Source organism: Lacerta agilis, chromosome 14, assembly GCF_009819535.1.
Source record: "Lacerta agilis isolate rLacAgi1 chromosome 14, rLacAgi1.pri, whole genome shotgun sequence".
In the NCBI taxonomy this organism is placed as follows: domain Eukaryota; kingdom Metazoa; phylum Chordata; class Lepidosauria; order Squamata; family Lacertidae; genus Lacerta; species Lacerta agilis.
Genome location: NC_046325.1, coordinates 38195447 through 38210924, shown reverse-complemented (window position 1 = coordinate 38210924; position 15478 = coordinate 38195447). Strand labels below are relative to the sequence as shown.

Sequence of the window (15478 nt, the reverse complement as noted above, 5' to 3'; positions counted from 1 at the left end):
CCATGTTTGCTGTTCAGCGGAACTGGGACTGGAGCCACGGGGTTGCTTAACTTTCTGTTGCAGAAATAGAGCGTTGAAAATGTCCCAGATTGTCCCACCCATCACCAGCAAAATTAGTATTGTGTGGTGCATCACAACACCCAGCTATATCCAGTGTTTCTCTGTGACATCCAAAGCACAATTGAGCTTCAGTGTGAGTTTTCTCTGGTGTGGTTGCCCTAGGCTGGTGCTAGTTAATGATGTTGGGGTTGTTGTTTTTTTAAAGCCAATTTTCTGCCTTGTGCATGCAGCAAAGGGCTAACGTGCTTAATACTCCTATTCGGCTTTTCTTTTGGAAAGAAATAAAGGGCTAATTTAGTGACTATGGGGCTGTCGCAGAACTGAACTCTTGTGGGATGGCATATGTAGCTGTCCAATCCCTCCCGTCCTGGACTTGGCGCTAAGGTTTGTCGCTGCAACACTTGAATCTCCAAACTGTTAACAGCCTGTGCCTTTTGGCTCTTAAGATCCATGTTGCCCATGCCTTGCTTTATGGGAGCAGTTCTTCATTTCCCCCCTCCAAGAGATGGGAGTTATTTGGGGCTTGCGATGTCTTGGAACTACAGCTCCACCCCATCTCTGTTTTCCTACAACAGAAGCGAACGCACTGCCCGTTTGTTGACCTTTCCTGAGCTGCAACGTCTCCCTCCTGCTTAAGTCAACTGACAGTCCGCTTGTACTGCCCAGCCCTGAAAAGAACATTTTTTTGTGCTCCCTTCTGTGAGAATCTGCTGATATTATGAGGAACTTTCCTGGCAGTTGTGCCTGTTGCCTGTCTGCATAAACCCATGAGAATTTCATTCAAGCTACCATGGAAATGGCTATCTGTAACTTTGCCAATGAATACTTGCAACGGGAGACAGACCATATTACGTTGCTGGTGTATCTGTTACAGCAAGGTTATTTTACTTCCTGAAGTTGGGAAGATCAGGCCTTCAGTCGAGGGCTTCTACTCAGTGACCTCTTTCAAGGAAGAGGTTTTCCAGTTTCCCAGTGAAAATGTGACCCAACACTAAGGAGATAGGTCTTTCTACAACCCACCCTTGCTGTCCGTCTTCCAAAATCAACAGATTTGCTATCTGTGCAGTGAACAAGATGGATGGGCCTGTCTTACATGGGGCTCTCCCAAGTTTTGCTACGGTGGGAAACACCATCAGGGAAATAGGCTTTTCAAAAGGTCTCCATATCTGCAAGGCGTTGGAAGTCATCTGCTGGAAAACTAGGATGGCTGAAAAGAAGCTGGGGCCATGAAGAAGAAGAGCAGGAGGGAGGCATTGGCCTCCCATGAATTAAAGAGGTGTCACTTGGATCTGTGAAAACCCACCAGTGGCGTTTGTGGTGGGAGACAGCCACTCTTCTTCCAAGGTCTTGAGCCGAGATCCTAGGAAGGTTGTACCTCTTATCGTAGCCAAGCCAGTGGCTTTTATGTTGTTGTTTTTTTAAAATATACCATTTAATATAAAAAATTATAAGAAATTCGCATTAAAAAATACAACACAATTCAGTTAAATTTGCTAAGAACTGGCTAAAAAAATGCAACTATCCCAAATAAAAATAAGCAGTGTACACAAGGGGAAAGGGTCAAGAGTTTGAACAGGCTTAGGAAAACTTGAGTTTTTAAGAGGCATTTAGAAGTCGCCATGGTCCCCGCCTCACTGATTTACAGAGGGAAGGCACTGCAGAGGATGGCCTGCTTCCCCATTGCCAGCAAGGGTTCTCCTTGGAATATCTTGCAGGTCAGTTTGGTTTTCATTGAAGGAGATGCTCTGCTACCGGTAGCTATCCTGGTTTTGTGTTGTTTAGGGTTTCAAATGTTAACAACGAAACCTGTAGTTTAGGCTGGGAAAACCTGTGTCTACATCCTTGGGATGGGGAATCTGTCACCTTGCAGATGTTGACTGCAACTCCCACCATCCCTAACCACTTACCATGCTGCCAGGGGCTGATGCGGGTTGGGAATCCAACATTAACTGGGGACACCACAGGTTTGCCTCCCCTAATCTAGCCCATATCCCGTCAGACTGAATATCCATATAGAAAACTAGCATACATAGGGGAGAAGGCTGGACTGCAACCGATCTTCCTCATCTCTAGCTTCTTTGTATGGTGGAGCATCCATTTCGGTGAGAGACTACCCGTTCTCTGAAATGGTACAATCCAGACACATTTACCTCTTGAGTGAAAACTGGGCCCCAAGTGCGGTTCCTTCCACTGCTGGGCAGAATTACCTGGATAATCTGTTGCAAAAGATGTATATCTCATTCCTTACTTTGCCGATGGCTTTCTACCCAAGCATTGTATTTTGGAAACCGACCCTCCTTCGTGAAGACTGATTCATAAAGACGTAACGGTTTCAAAACGCGTTTGTAGGAAGAGGAAATCCCCCTTAAGCTAGAAACCAGCGATTGTGCAATTCTTCGTGTCGTAGGCTGGCAACGCCTGCAGCTTTTAACCACCTGCTCGTGCAGTTGACTCACAGCTTGTTACGTCACCAGTGGAGGTTCAGCGGAACATTACGAAAAGCATCTCTCCCGTGATCTGTGCTTGCTTTGTCCGAGTTGCCTTTGTGTCTTTCCACGGTCAAGTGTATTGCTGCTTTATTCAGAAGGAATATCTTCATTTCCGCCCAAGAGGGGTTTGAGAAAACACCCCTTGGATTTCCAATGCCTCCCTTCAAAAACTTCTCAAGAACTATAAGCCTGAAGGCAGCAGCTCCTTCGACATGACACGCCTCTCCGGAATTCAAAAAGCACTGGGATTTCCCTGGCTAATTCCAGTTTACTTTGCAGACATGTTCCCAGCTCCAGATTCCTGTATAGACTTTGAAAGAACCTCTTCTAGCATTTTGCCCTCGGTTTTGGATCAATTTTCATTTTGGATACCCTTTTGAGGTGTGCTGTGATGAGGACACAGACATCCAGCCTGGGCTTATTCCTCTCTCTCTCTCTCCCTAGCAGTCTCTGTATAGCATTCTTCAAATGTGATAAATGTGTAATATTCCTTTTCAACCCTTGTGTGCTTATTGGTGGGGAGTATCTGCTTACTTTGGCCAAAGATCTGACAGTGGTATCCTACTTCAATGGCTTTTGAGTGTGTGATTCATTAAGATGTTCGGAACCATATGAATATAGTCCTGCCTTTTGGGGTAGGGGCTGTGAGTGTGACAGTGGCTTTATATATATATATATATAAAAGTCCTGCTGAAAGTGAGGTTTTCCATTCCAAAGAGGCAGGAGAACACTCTTCCCAACCTCACGTCTCCTGTGTGCCAATGGGAGGTGGCTCAGCAGTGCAGGACATACCTCTTCCTCGCATGTCCCTTACTGTGGATGCAGAGCCTATTAGTCTGTTCTCAACAGAAATGCTTTTTCAGGGTCCGGCTATACGTTGAGTTCTACCAGCAAAGGAGCTCTGTCTTCAGAGAGTTTCCTGCTGGAGGGGGTCAATAAAGAACAATTCCAAAGTCTATAGTAGGGCCAACCAATGTTTAGCCAATCAAAACATTGCAGAGGAGGAGATTAAGAAACACAAACTTGTTGGAGGAGCTGCTTTCGGCTGCCTTTCTCCATCCTTTGTTTAGATCCTTTTGCATTCTCCTTGGGCCTGCCTTGCTTTTTAAAAATTTGACGGGGTAGTTGGGAGCGGTGGCGATTCTCCTGAATTGTATAACGTTTTGTCTCATCTTGCTGCCAATAGCACAGGGGCAGGAAGGAGAAGGAGAAAAAAGGTGGCTTTGCCACGAGAGAGGGCAATACAGGGAAATGCCACGTTTGTTTGGGGAAGAGAAGATTTCCCTCTTCCCTGGGAAATGTTGATTCCACCCACGATTCCTAAATCGAACAACCCTTGTTGTTGAAGACAGCTCGTGTGGTGCACTGAAAGCATCGTCATTCCTTACATACTCTGTAAGTTAACATTTCCAGCTATTGAAGTCAAGTTTGCTTTCAGTTTTCTGGCAAAAAATAAAAGACGCAGCCATAGATCTTCCTTGCCACATCATTGTGACGTGATTGTCATTGTCAGAAAAGGCTTTTTGAACAACACATGAATATTGGTGGAGGGGTAAAGAAATACACCACTACCATCACTTTATAAATGGGAAAGGCCACAGAGTATTACAGTCCTGTACATCTCGAGGGGAAGTTCCAGATTTTAAGAGTAGGAACTCAAGCTTAGAAACTACTTGCAGACACTACTTTTAAGGTCTGAAATTGTGCATTGCAAACAGCACATGCATGCTTCGGAATCCAACATCTACCCAAGAAACTGATTGCTCGCTCAGAACTTAAATGCTAAATGTTGAAATGTGGATTTTGGAAACCAGACTCCACATTCTGAAATGAAGACTCCCATACAGATATTATTCCCTGCCCTGAGTCCCATCACAGTTACGTCTCCGTTAAGGGCAAAGATTGTAGTTCTATTTTGTTGTCGTTTAAACACGCCGTATTTGTTCCATGGAATTTGAAATTTCTGTGACACTGGGATTTTGTTAAAATAAAGTATTTTTATTATAGCTATTCAATACATTACAAACAACAGTCTCTTTTGATACATAGAAGCTTTCAAAATCCAATTCTAGAAAGCGACTCTGGTTCTTGGGGGCTTCTTCCTTTATAATATCAAAGAAGAGAGATGGGTAAGAGGGTGAAATCACACCAGTGCTGCGTGTGCAAAGTCTGGATTTGTAAACTGTTTAGTTCACAGCTAAATTATGATGGGGGGGGGGGAGGGGGGAATCTGGGAAGAATTTGTCTAATGCAGGGCATTTTCATACAATCTTACCATGTTCTAGAGATGGGCTCAGATCAGATCCCACAGATCAAAATATCTAAACCCAACTCTACAGAAACTCACTTGATTGCTTCTTTAAAACAACCTCTAGGAAGATGTTTGTTTGGTGTTTTTTTAATGGCTCCACCTTACTTAAATCTACTTTGCTTGCAACCCAATCCCCTATTCTAGAGGTAGCCAAAACGGTGTTCTCGGTGTTGGGCAGAACTCCCATCATCTGCCTACTTTTCTTGGGAGGTGTGTTTAATAGCAAGGTTTGTTTCCCTTTTGAAAACTGCCCTTGTCCCGTCCCCCCTTGGCAAGAGATGTGTGGGGCTGCCGCTGGAAAAAGTGGCCCCATGTCAACAGTCGTTTCCTCTTCCTTCTCTGAACGTCCCATAATCCAAAGTGTCTGATAATGCCCATTGCTTTGCATCTTTCCCTTCCTCCGCATCATTAGCGGCTACTGGGGGCTTAAAAGGCAAGGCCAGCGTATCCCATTTTTGCATTAGCAGGTATAACTGAGAACGGGGACTGTGGTCTTAGCCAGCGATGCCGCCACGCTTTCCCTTAACAACGCGCACTGCCAGTCCCTTGGTGGCCGTCCTTCAAGTGCTCTTGCCTTACCGTTACCAAAAAGGAAGGCTTTTCAAGCTAGTTGTTTTGAACGTGAGCCTTAACTGCTCTCACCTAGGTGTAGGAAGTTGCACACAGCCGTGGCTCCCCTTGTGTGTGCAAATGAAATTAAACTCCCTCATCCCCATCGAATGTGGTGGACTGCATGCGATTTGTCTGGCTTCTGCCTCTACCAAGTAGGGATTGCTCATTTTTAGGAAATCTCTGGCTGTTAATCCATGGTTAATCTTGGGCAGAACCTGTGCAACGAGCCAAAAAGCTGTGACATTAAGTGACTAGAAGGGGCAAGGTTGAGTGGAGCTCCAAAATGACCCCATGGTGTGGCAAAATGGCTAGTTAACTTGCTAATAGCGCCTGCTTTTAAAGTATGTGATGCAACAACCCGAAGCGCCGAAAGATTAGGTGTATTAATGTGCCCTTTTCAAATTAACCAAGAGAAAAATGCTATTGTGGATGTAGCAAGCCTTTTTGTCCTGAAGGACAGGACAGCTTATAGCAATCCCATCTTCAAAAGAACCAGTAGGGAAAAAGTGTTCGGAGCCTAGCTTCTTAAAATATAGTGTGACATGTACGTGAACTCTTTCGGCACGCTAATATTACCGTAATTTGCTAACGCTTGGACCAATATATACAGTACTACTTTGAGAGATTAGTGGTGGGTTATAATATGAATTCTGACCTGCTCTTTTGGGACAATCGGAAGTCAGTGGCTTGTGATTTAGACTGATGATCTGCTAGCTTAAGCGTTTCTAGCTGAAAGTCTGGACTGGCTTCGCAAGCTGACTGCCAGTTGAATAGGACTAATGGCCTATTTCCTAAAGAAGCAAAGGCAGAGTTTCCTACGGCATCAACCCAACTTCCTACCAAGTGCACTTTGCTGGGCCAATCCTCTCCAAACCCTTATTGTCATGGGCAGGCTAGCCTAGGCTCAGTTCAGTCTGTGGCTCACATTCCTCTGCAGCTTAGAGGGCCATACTAGAAGCCTTGAGCAGGATCCGTCCACCGGCAGATTGCTCACAACCCTCAAAGCTCTGCTCCTCCTTGCCTCCGTTCTCAAAATCCCTGTTCTAACAAGAGCTACGCAAGATAGTTCAACGAATCTTTTCACTTGCTACTTCTCACGAGAGCCGTGCAACTGCCAGAAACTTAAGGAAGATATTCCCATCTCGTGGTCCCTTCCCAAACCATAATGGGGAAGAGGGTGGGCCAGGGCCCTCTCCCCGATCTAAAAACCCTGTCCGGAAGAGAGATTTTCTAGGAGTTGCTACACCGCTTGGGCTGTTTATTTTCAATAGCACAAAGGTTTTTTCAGTCTTCTAACCCTAATGCGAGTTGGACTCTCCAAGCGAGGGTTTGCTTGCACACCCGGTTCAGCCCAGACCAGGGGGGCTGGGGCATGCTGCTTCTTCAGTGTGGTCCAGATGCACACACCTGGGTGAGCGGCGACCGGTTATCGGAATCAGCAGAGCCACTCCTCCACTGCAGGCCAGATTTGATTTGGATTCTTGACAATCCAACGCCTTTCACATCTTCCTGCATCTGACGTGCACAAACAGCGTGGCTGGAGACAGAGAAGTCCCATCTTTGGAGAGCAGGTGGATATGCCGGTAGCCTGAGGAGGGAAATCCAGTCAGAAAGGAAGAGGGAGATATGTGGTGGACCTGGAAAAAAAGCTAAAGGCTTTTGGGAAATGATATACAGTCGTACCTTGGATCCCAAACGCCTTGGTACTCAATATGTTTTGGCTCCTGAACGCCACAAACCCAGAATTGAGTGTTTCAGTTTGCAACCGTTCTTTGGAACTCGGAAGTCCGACGGGGCTTCCGATTGGCTGCAGGAGCTTCCTGCAGCCAATCAGAAGCCGCGCTTTGGCTTCCGAACATTTTGGAAGTCGAATGGACTTCCGGATGATATTCTGTTCGACTTCCGAGGTACGACTGTACAGGTGAAGCTTGAAAAATTAGAATATCGTGGGAAAGTCCTTTTATGTAAGCAACTGTTTTCATTAGCTACTGGAGTTTAATATATGAGATAGACTCATGACATGCAAAGCGAGATAAGTCAAGCCTTTGTTTGTTATAATTGTGATGATTATGGCGTACAGCTGATGAAAACCCCAAAGGGCACCATCTTGGCTGTAGATCGACAGGCTTGAGGAGGATGCGACAGAGCTCCTCTTTTTAATAATATTAATTAATAAATAAATAAATAAATATAGTTTTTTTGACATATAATACAATAATCAAATAATGATATTTAAAAAGGAGGGGGGGGAAATCAGGAGAAAAAATAATAACTTTAAGGGCCTTTACCATATCTATACTGTATACATATCCTGTCATTTACAGTGGAACCTTGGTTCGCAAACTTTATCTGTTCGACTCCCGAAATGGTTTGACAACCAAGGCTGGCTTCCAATCGGAAGCTGCACCGGATGTCCGGCTTGCGAAAAATGTTCAAAAATTTGAACCATTTCCAGAATAAAATAAAAAAATTCCTTCCAGTAGCACCTTAGAGACCAACTAACTACTTCCAGGTTTGTGGCGTTCGGGAGCCAATTTGTTCGCCATCTAAGGTGTTTCGGAAACAAGGTTTCACTGTATCCACATCCAGAGAGGTAGACCCTCCTGTCTCGCACCTGAGAACATACTTCTGAGTGTTTCAGACCCCTGGGCCCTCACTTGTGGGGTGCCTCAGGGTTCTGTCCTCTCCCCCATGCTTTTTAAGATCTACATGAAGCCGCTGGGAGAGATCATCAGGGGGTTTGGGCTGGGTGTCCATCAATATGCGGATGATAGCCAGCTCTACCTCTCTTTTAAATCAGAACCAGTGAAGGTCCTGTGTGAGTGCCTGGAGGCGGTTGGAGGATGGATGGTGGCTAATGGATTGAGGTTGAATCCTGACAAGACAGTAGTACTGTTCTTGGGGGACAGGAGGCGGGCAGGTGTGGAGGAGTCCCTGGCCCTGAATGCGGTAACTGTGCCCCCAAAGGACCAGGTGCACAGCCTGGGAGTCATTTTGGACTCACAGCTGTCCATGGAGGCGCAAGTCAACTCTGTATCCAGGGCAGCTGTCTACCAGCTCCATCTGGTACGCAGGCTGAGACCCTACCTGCCTGCGGACTGTCTTGCCAGAGTGGTACATGCTCTAGTTATCTTCCGCTTGGACTACTGAAATGAGCTCTATGTGGGGCTACCTTTGAAGGTGTCCTAGAAACTACAACTAATCCTGAATGCAGCAGCTAGACTGGTGACTGGGAGCAGCCACCGAGACGATATAACACCGGTCCTGAAAGACCGACATTGGCTCCCAGTACATTTCTGAGCACAATTCAAAGTGTTAGTGCTGACCTTTAAAGCCCTAAACAGCCTCGGCCCAGTATACCTGAAGGAGCGTCTCCACCCCCATCATTCTGCCTGGACACTGAGGTCCAGAGCTGAGGGCCTTCTGGCTGTTCCCTCACTGCGAGAAGCAAAGCTACAGAGATCCAGGCAGAGGGCCTTCTTGGTAGTGGCGCCCGCCCTGTGGAACGCCTTCCCATCAGATGTCAAAGAGATAAACAACTAACTGACATTTAGAAGACATCTGAAGGCAGACCAGTTTAGGGAAGTTTTTAATGTGTGACATTTTAATCTTTGTTGGAAGTCGCCCAGAGTGGCTGGGGAGGCCCAGCCAGATAGGTGGGGCACAAATAAATTATTATTATTATTATTATTATTATTATTATTATTATTATTATTATTCCTGTTTGTGTCCTCTTCAGTCCCAAGTAGAGGACTTCTTCTCTCTTCCCACCCCGCCAAAACCTTTGTATACCGTAAATGTTTCCAATACAAAACATAAATATGCAAAGAGGAAACGAAAGAGAACAGACAGAACAAAGTTAAGAGGATAAAAGGAGGAGGGAAAACCAAAGAAGGGAAAAACAGATATATGCTTCCACATTGCTACCTGCCAACTGTATGTATTACAATTATTCAAAATATTTAGGATATAGAAGAGGAGGAGGAGGAGGAGTTTGGATTTGATATCCCGCTTAATCACTACCCGAAGGAGTCTCAAAGCGGCTAACATTCTCCTTTCCCTTCCTTCCCCACAACAAACCCTCTGTGAGGTGGATGGGGCTAAGAGACTTCAGAGAAGTGTGACTAGCCCAAGGTCACTCAGCAGCTGCATGTGGAGGAGCGGGGACACGAACCCGGTTCACCAGATTACGAGTCTGCCACTCTTAACCACTACACCACACTGCAACTGAGCTCTCCAGAGGCTGCCACTCACCTTCCTTCAGGCTGGGCAACGGCAGAGTGAACTGCCCCACAAAGTCGTTGGAGGAAGTTGTGTCGTAATCCTCCACTACGAATCGCACCAGCGCCAGCTCTGGCACCCGAACCTGGAAAGTCAGCGTCTCGTCCCAACATGGATTGAATCCTACAAAGAGTGGGAAATCAGACGTTTAGGAGACAAGAGACATTATTCCCCAAAGCACAATTCCAGAGGAATATAGTACCCCGAAACCTTTGTAAACCCTGAGATTCTCGGGAAGCTGACTTGCACGCCTACACCTTAGCCCCCTATTCTGCACACATCCCTTCTCTGACACCGCAAAACACACCACACAGCCCTATAAACGTGGGATGTAATCCATTAGAGCAGTCAAGTACAACATTCCTTGTTTGCCTAGAGTGGACACAGACGAGATGTTGATCCAGTCAGTTGAACTTCCTGTTACACCTGGAGCATCCTCCCCCTGCATGTGACCAAGTAGGTGGTTGTGACCCTTGCAGACCCCACAAAAGGTCCAGTCACGCAGCCATCTTCCTCTTTTGATGCCTTTTCTTCTCTTGGACTGCACTGCTGGCTCTCTGCCAGCAGTACATGGGCCCATCCTTACAAGGATGTAAGCCATACTGTATCTGTCACTACCAGCTAAAGCCTGCCTTCAGGGATCATACTGTGAACTGAATGTGAGTAAACTTTTTGTTACTTATAAGGAAGACTCTTGTGTCTTTATTCTTTTAGGAGGGAATCAAAGGGGGTCTTCCCAGGAATATACTCCAATCTGGGCATGCCAGATTGGATTGCTTAACTAAAGAGATTCAAACGAACGGGCAAACTAGCTTCTTGCTGTGTAAAATGGGGAATGAGTTCTGCTATATATGTATGGCTCACTAGCCTGAGTTAGGAAGGATAATATTTAATCAATATAACCTCTCCTACTATCCACAACATTCCCACAATAGATGCCTCTCCCAGAAGCAATGACATAACTAAAATGACACCTGCCTTTATGAGATTCTGTGATATTTCTATCAGGAGCTGCCTTCTCCTGAGTCAGGTCACTGGTGCCCCTTGTCCAGTGATGGGGAACTGGATTCAGATAGGGGGCCAGATCCTTATCTCCCCCACACTCCATAGGACCACTCACCTCTCAATCACCTGCTGGCAGGTGACTTGTTCTGCCTACATAGCACTGCATCAGCTATTTGGCCAAGCTTGCAAAGAATCATCCACAGCCCTACAACAACCAGCATCTTTACCTGTCCTGCACCTTGCAACATTCCTGACCTCAGGTGTAGGGCAGGCCGGCCAGAGATTCTCCAGATGATACTGGGTTCAAATTCCCACCAGCTGCAGCCAGCACGGCCAATGATGCGAGTTGTAGCCTCGACATCTGGAGGGCCACAGGCTCTAGCCCAGTGTTTCCCTAACTTGGGTATCCGGCTGCTTTTGGACTACAACTCCCATCATCCCTGGCTAGCAAGACCAGTGGTCAGGGATGATGGGAATTGTAGCCTGAAAAACAGCTGGAGGCACAGGTTTGTGAAACGCTGCCCAGTATTGAAAGCAGATCTCCCCCTCTCTCAACCCTCCGGAATCGTAGAGCTGGAAGGGACCACAAGGGTCAACTAGTACAACCTGTTGCAACGCCCAACATGGGGCTCAAACCCACAACCCTCAGATTAAAAGCATCTCATGCTCTAGCAGCTGAGATAGTCCATCTGGCAAAGCATGCTCTCATTTTGCTTGGAGATGCCAGAAATTGATGCTGGGACTTTTTGCAGGCAACGTGCCTGTGTCATTTGCACTCCCATTTCCCCCTCACCGTTGTTTAATTTGTATTCGGTATGCTTCTTGTCGCAGTCCCCAGGGACTCCGTGGATCTCGATACGCACAAAGGGGTCCACGATGGAGGAGCTCTTCTCTTTGTTCAGTTTGGGCAGCTGCTGAGCTGTGATCACCTGAAGAGGGTGGCAAAGAAAGAGTTTGGTGTAGGAATGCATGAGTGCAAGTGTGAAGGGGTTTAGAAAGAAAAGACAAAGAGTCAGCGCTTGACCAGCAAGCTCTGAGACAGAGGGAGAGAGAGAAAGAGAGAGGAGAAAAAGTCTCCCTCCCCCCTTGACCTAGGCTCTTTTATAAAACACAGGGAGAACTTACAGAATTCAAATCCAGAAAATCAGATTCATACAACACACCTCAAGGAGTCTTCACGTGGCAGGCTCAGGTAAACAAAGACTTTCATGAGAGACCCAAGAAACTTCCCACACATTCCCACATATCAAAGGACAGGATAAATCTAAGGATGGGATAGATGGCCAGGAACAGAAAAGTCATAAAGATAGCAGGAGGGTAGCAAGGAAGTGAGATTTAAACATCCTGGCATTACAACCCTTATTATTTACCAGGGTTTGAGGATCAAAGAGATAAGTTTATCACAGGAATACCAAGGTAGCATTTGGCTCTGCCTTTTTGACAAGACTCTTGTTCTCCTGGCAGACGTGACTTGCCAAGTTAGAAAAATGGAGAACAGAAAAAAAAACCAGATGGATGCAACAGTTCAGAACATCTTCCATACGGGGAGAAAAATGCTCCACTCCACTCCCCTTCCCTTCCTGCACCAACTCTTAAGAACCATCAGCAAACCAAAGGCAGTATGATTTGGTACTGAGCATTTTAAAAATGCAATCCCAAATTTAAAACGAATCTGTGCCAGCTGAACTAAAGTCAGAGCAATGAGTAACCTGTGCTGAGCAAGATGAAAATAAGAATCCTGCCCTCAGGCACTCCCAGTTTCCACAGCAAGAAAAAAAGATGACTACTGCAACCAGCATAAAACAACGCCAGTAAATATCGCTTATATTGTAGAATTTATTCAGCAATTTGTGCCCGTCCTGCTTTATTCACTCTGGATTTCTTAGTCACGGCAGGGGAAAAGGGCACTGAAGCTGAAAACCTTATTTACACACCTTTCAAGCATTTTGCAGCAGCCACGAGGGCTGGAGAGTTACTCTTTAAAAACTAAACAAAAACAAAGAGAGTCAGGAAACTGAATTATGCACCCACTAGAATGTCGCACTAGGGTGTGTTGAATTTTTCAGCTTTCCAAATTCCAAAAATGAGGGGCACTAAAAAAAAGTTGAAACGTGACTTGGGAATTCAAAAGATGTTTTGGTTAAATTAATATAAATTAGTTTTGTTTGGTAAGTAAAATGTGCATAAAATTGCACAGAAATCATTAAAAATAATGGTCAAGTACGTGCAGTTATATTTATTATTATTATTAGTTATTGTTCGGCATTACCTGACATTTTCAGAAGGTAAAATGAAAGTTCTTTGGTTTTCTGAGAGCATCAATCATCAACTCACCAAGCCAAATGTTGTCCAATCCCAAAAACAGTAGCAGGTTTGAATTCCTCACACTCCAAAACATATTTTTAAGAGCCATCACTAAAGAGAAGAACCCAGAAACTACGTTTCACACCCTAAAATTACACACAGTATTTCCGGGTTCTGGAGAATAGCAGTATACACACTGCTGAAAATGCAGCCCAAACGAGGATGTTCCAACAGCGCGTTGCATTTTATACACACCCAAATACATGCAGAGAAAAAGGAAGCCAGCCATTTTCACAAAAACATTCTGCGTGCTACTATACCTTGATAGTGAGGGCAACCGGGCGCTGGCCTGTCCTGCCCCTGGGAGCTTCAGGATCAAATGCGCTCTGGTGGTTGCGCAGGAAAGCAGGCTTTAGCACATAGCCGCAACGGCCGTTGACCAAAAAGCGCCCGTCGTTCAGATCCATCTCTGCACCGGGCGTCTGGAAGTTAAGCGCCACTAGAAAGGGGGCAGCGGAAGGAGAGGAGATTATACGGGAGTTGGAGTGTGACAGGAAAACGGGATTCTGTGATGGTGCAGTTTTGCATACACCTGCATCTATACCAGGGGTAGGCAACCTAAGGCCTGTGGGCCGGGTGCGGCCCAATCGCCTTCTTAATCTGGCCCGCGGACGGTCTGGGAATCAGCGTGTTTTTACATGAGTAGAATGTGTGATTTTTATTTAAAATGCATCTCTGGGTTATTTGTGGGGCATAGGAATTTCTTCATTTCCCCCCCCCCCAAAAAAAAAATAGTCCGGCCCACCACATGGTCTGAGGGATGGTGGGCCGTCCCACGGCTGAAAAAGGTTGCTGACCCCTGATCTATACAGTGGTACCTCGTGTTACGTACCATCCCCCTTACAAATGCTTCGGGTTATGTGCTCCGCTAACCCAGAAGTAGATGCCCCTTGTTGTGATCTTTGCCCCAGGATGCGAGTGGAAGTTGCGCTCCAGCGGTGTGGGAGCAGCGAGAGGCGCCATTAGCAAAAGCAGTTTCCAGTTACGAATGGACCTCCGGAACTGATTAAGTACGTAACATGAGGTACCTCTGTACCTGCATCTGTTTGCTTTACATCATTGGTCTACAGCTCTCATTATCCCTGACCACTGGACATACTGGCTGCAACGGATGAAAGTTGTAGTCCCAGAACGCAGAAGAGAGGACGCGAGGAAGTCCCAAACTTAGAATTATAAAAAGGATAAGGATGGATAAATAAGTGTTTTGTTTGTGTGTATTTTGCTTTGTAGTTTTTGCAGTGTTTGTATTTGTATTTTGTGTATGTTTATTACTAAAATCCAATAAATTCTTATTAAAAAAAGAACAAAAAGAACCCACAACCTTAAGATTAAGAGTCTTGTCCTCTAACGACTGAGCTATCCTAGCTTGTCCAGCTTCACCGACTGAGCTATCCCAGCAGTTACCCAGCCTTAGGAAAGGGGTACGTTCTCTGCGGCAGCAAAGGAATAGCCACAGAGAAAGTTTCTGTTCCCAGCACTGGGAGGAGAGGATGAAGCAACGATGTGCTTCCAGCTCAAAGCTTAGCATGTATTAAGCACCGTGCAACAGCCATGTTGTAAACTGTTCCCTTTTTAAAATGTGCACGTAAAAATCACTTTCTTTATTGTGGTTAATGGCCAGTGCTGGGAGGAAGGGGGGGCACACTGTGCCAACGGGAGTCAGATCAGGGCAGGAAATGTAAGATCTGTCCTCCGGCCTTGCACTTTGCATTGCCTGGGCTTCCTGAGTCCCCAGCACAGTAATACATAGCGCCTTAATGTTTTGGTTTCTGGCATTCGTTTAGGGAAAGAGGGATGGTGGGCGTGCACAACTCGGTGGCCAAGCACCTGCTGCAGCTGCGCAAGGTCTCAGGTTCAATCTCTGGCATCTCCAGCCCACCCAGCAGCCTCAAGCTGGTTGGCTGGCTCTGCCCTGCTCCTCAGTAAAGATGCTTGAGGACTTTGGGTTGGTTTGGAGGGAGCGGCAGGGAGAGGCCTGCATTCCTGCAATGAACTTGTCTGAATCGCAGCGCGGATCGGAACGTGGTCTGGAATCCACATCCCGACCAAACTGAGAGATACCCCACATATACTAGAACACGAGAGAGGGTGTGTATGTGTGTGTGTGTACACACACAAACACACACACAGAGCGATAGCAAATATATCCAAAAATGCTCCTGAGAGTGACTGTACGTGTTGATATGCTGCCCTGCCCAGGAAATTGGACTGGGAGCAGCCATCTTTTTTCGGTACAATCTTCCTGGGAGGGGCGGCACATCGTGACACGTTCAACCTCAGGGTCATTTTCTAGGTGCACAGCAGCGACTGTTCGTTCTAGCTGCTCTGATAGCTAGAATCCTGTGTGGGATTTTTA

At 46.1% G+C, this 15478-nt stretch overlaps 1 protein-coding gene across 1 annotated transcript in view; it reads right to left on the bottom strand.

Moving 5' to 3' along the window:
- Window positions 1-5714: 5714 nt before the first annotated feature.
- Window positions 5715-15478, bottom strand: part of PLCD3 (phospholipase C delta 3) — a 68559-nt gene continuing 58795 nt past the window's right edge. The window contains exons 13-16 of the mRNA XM_033169555.1: window positions 13383-13561; window positions 11552-11687; window positions 9727-9876; window positions 5715-7060 (exon numbers count right to left, since the gene is read on the bottom strand). Coding sequence (XP_033025446.1) covers window positions 6972-7060; window positions 9727-9876; window positions 11552-11687; window positions 13383-13561 — 554 coding nt within the window. The 3' untranslated portion in view covers window positions 5715-6971. The remainder of the gene's footprint in view (window positions 7061-9726; window positions 9877-11551; window positions 11688-13382; window positions 13562-15478) is intronic.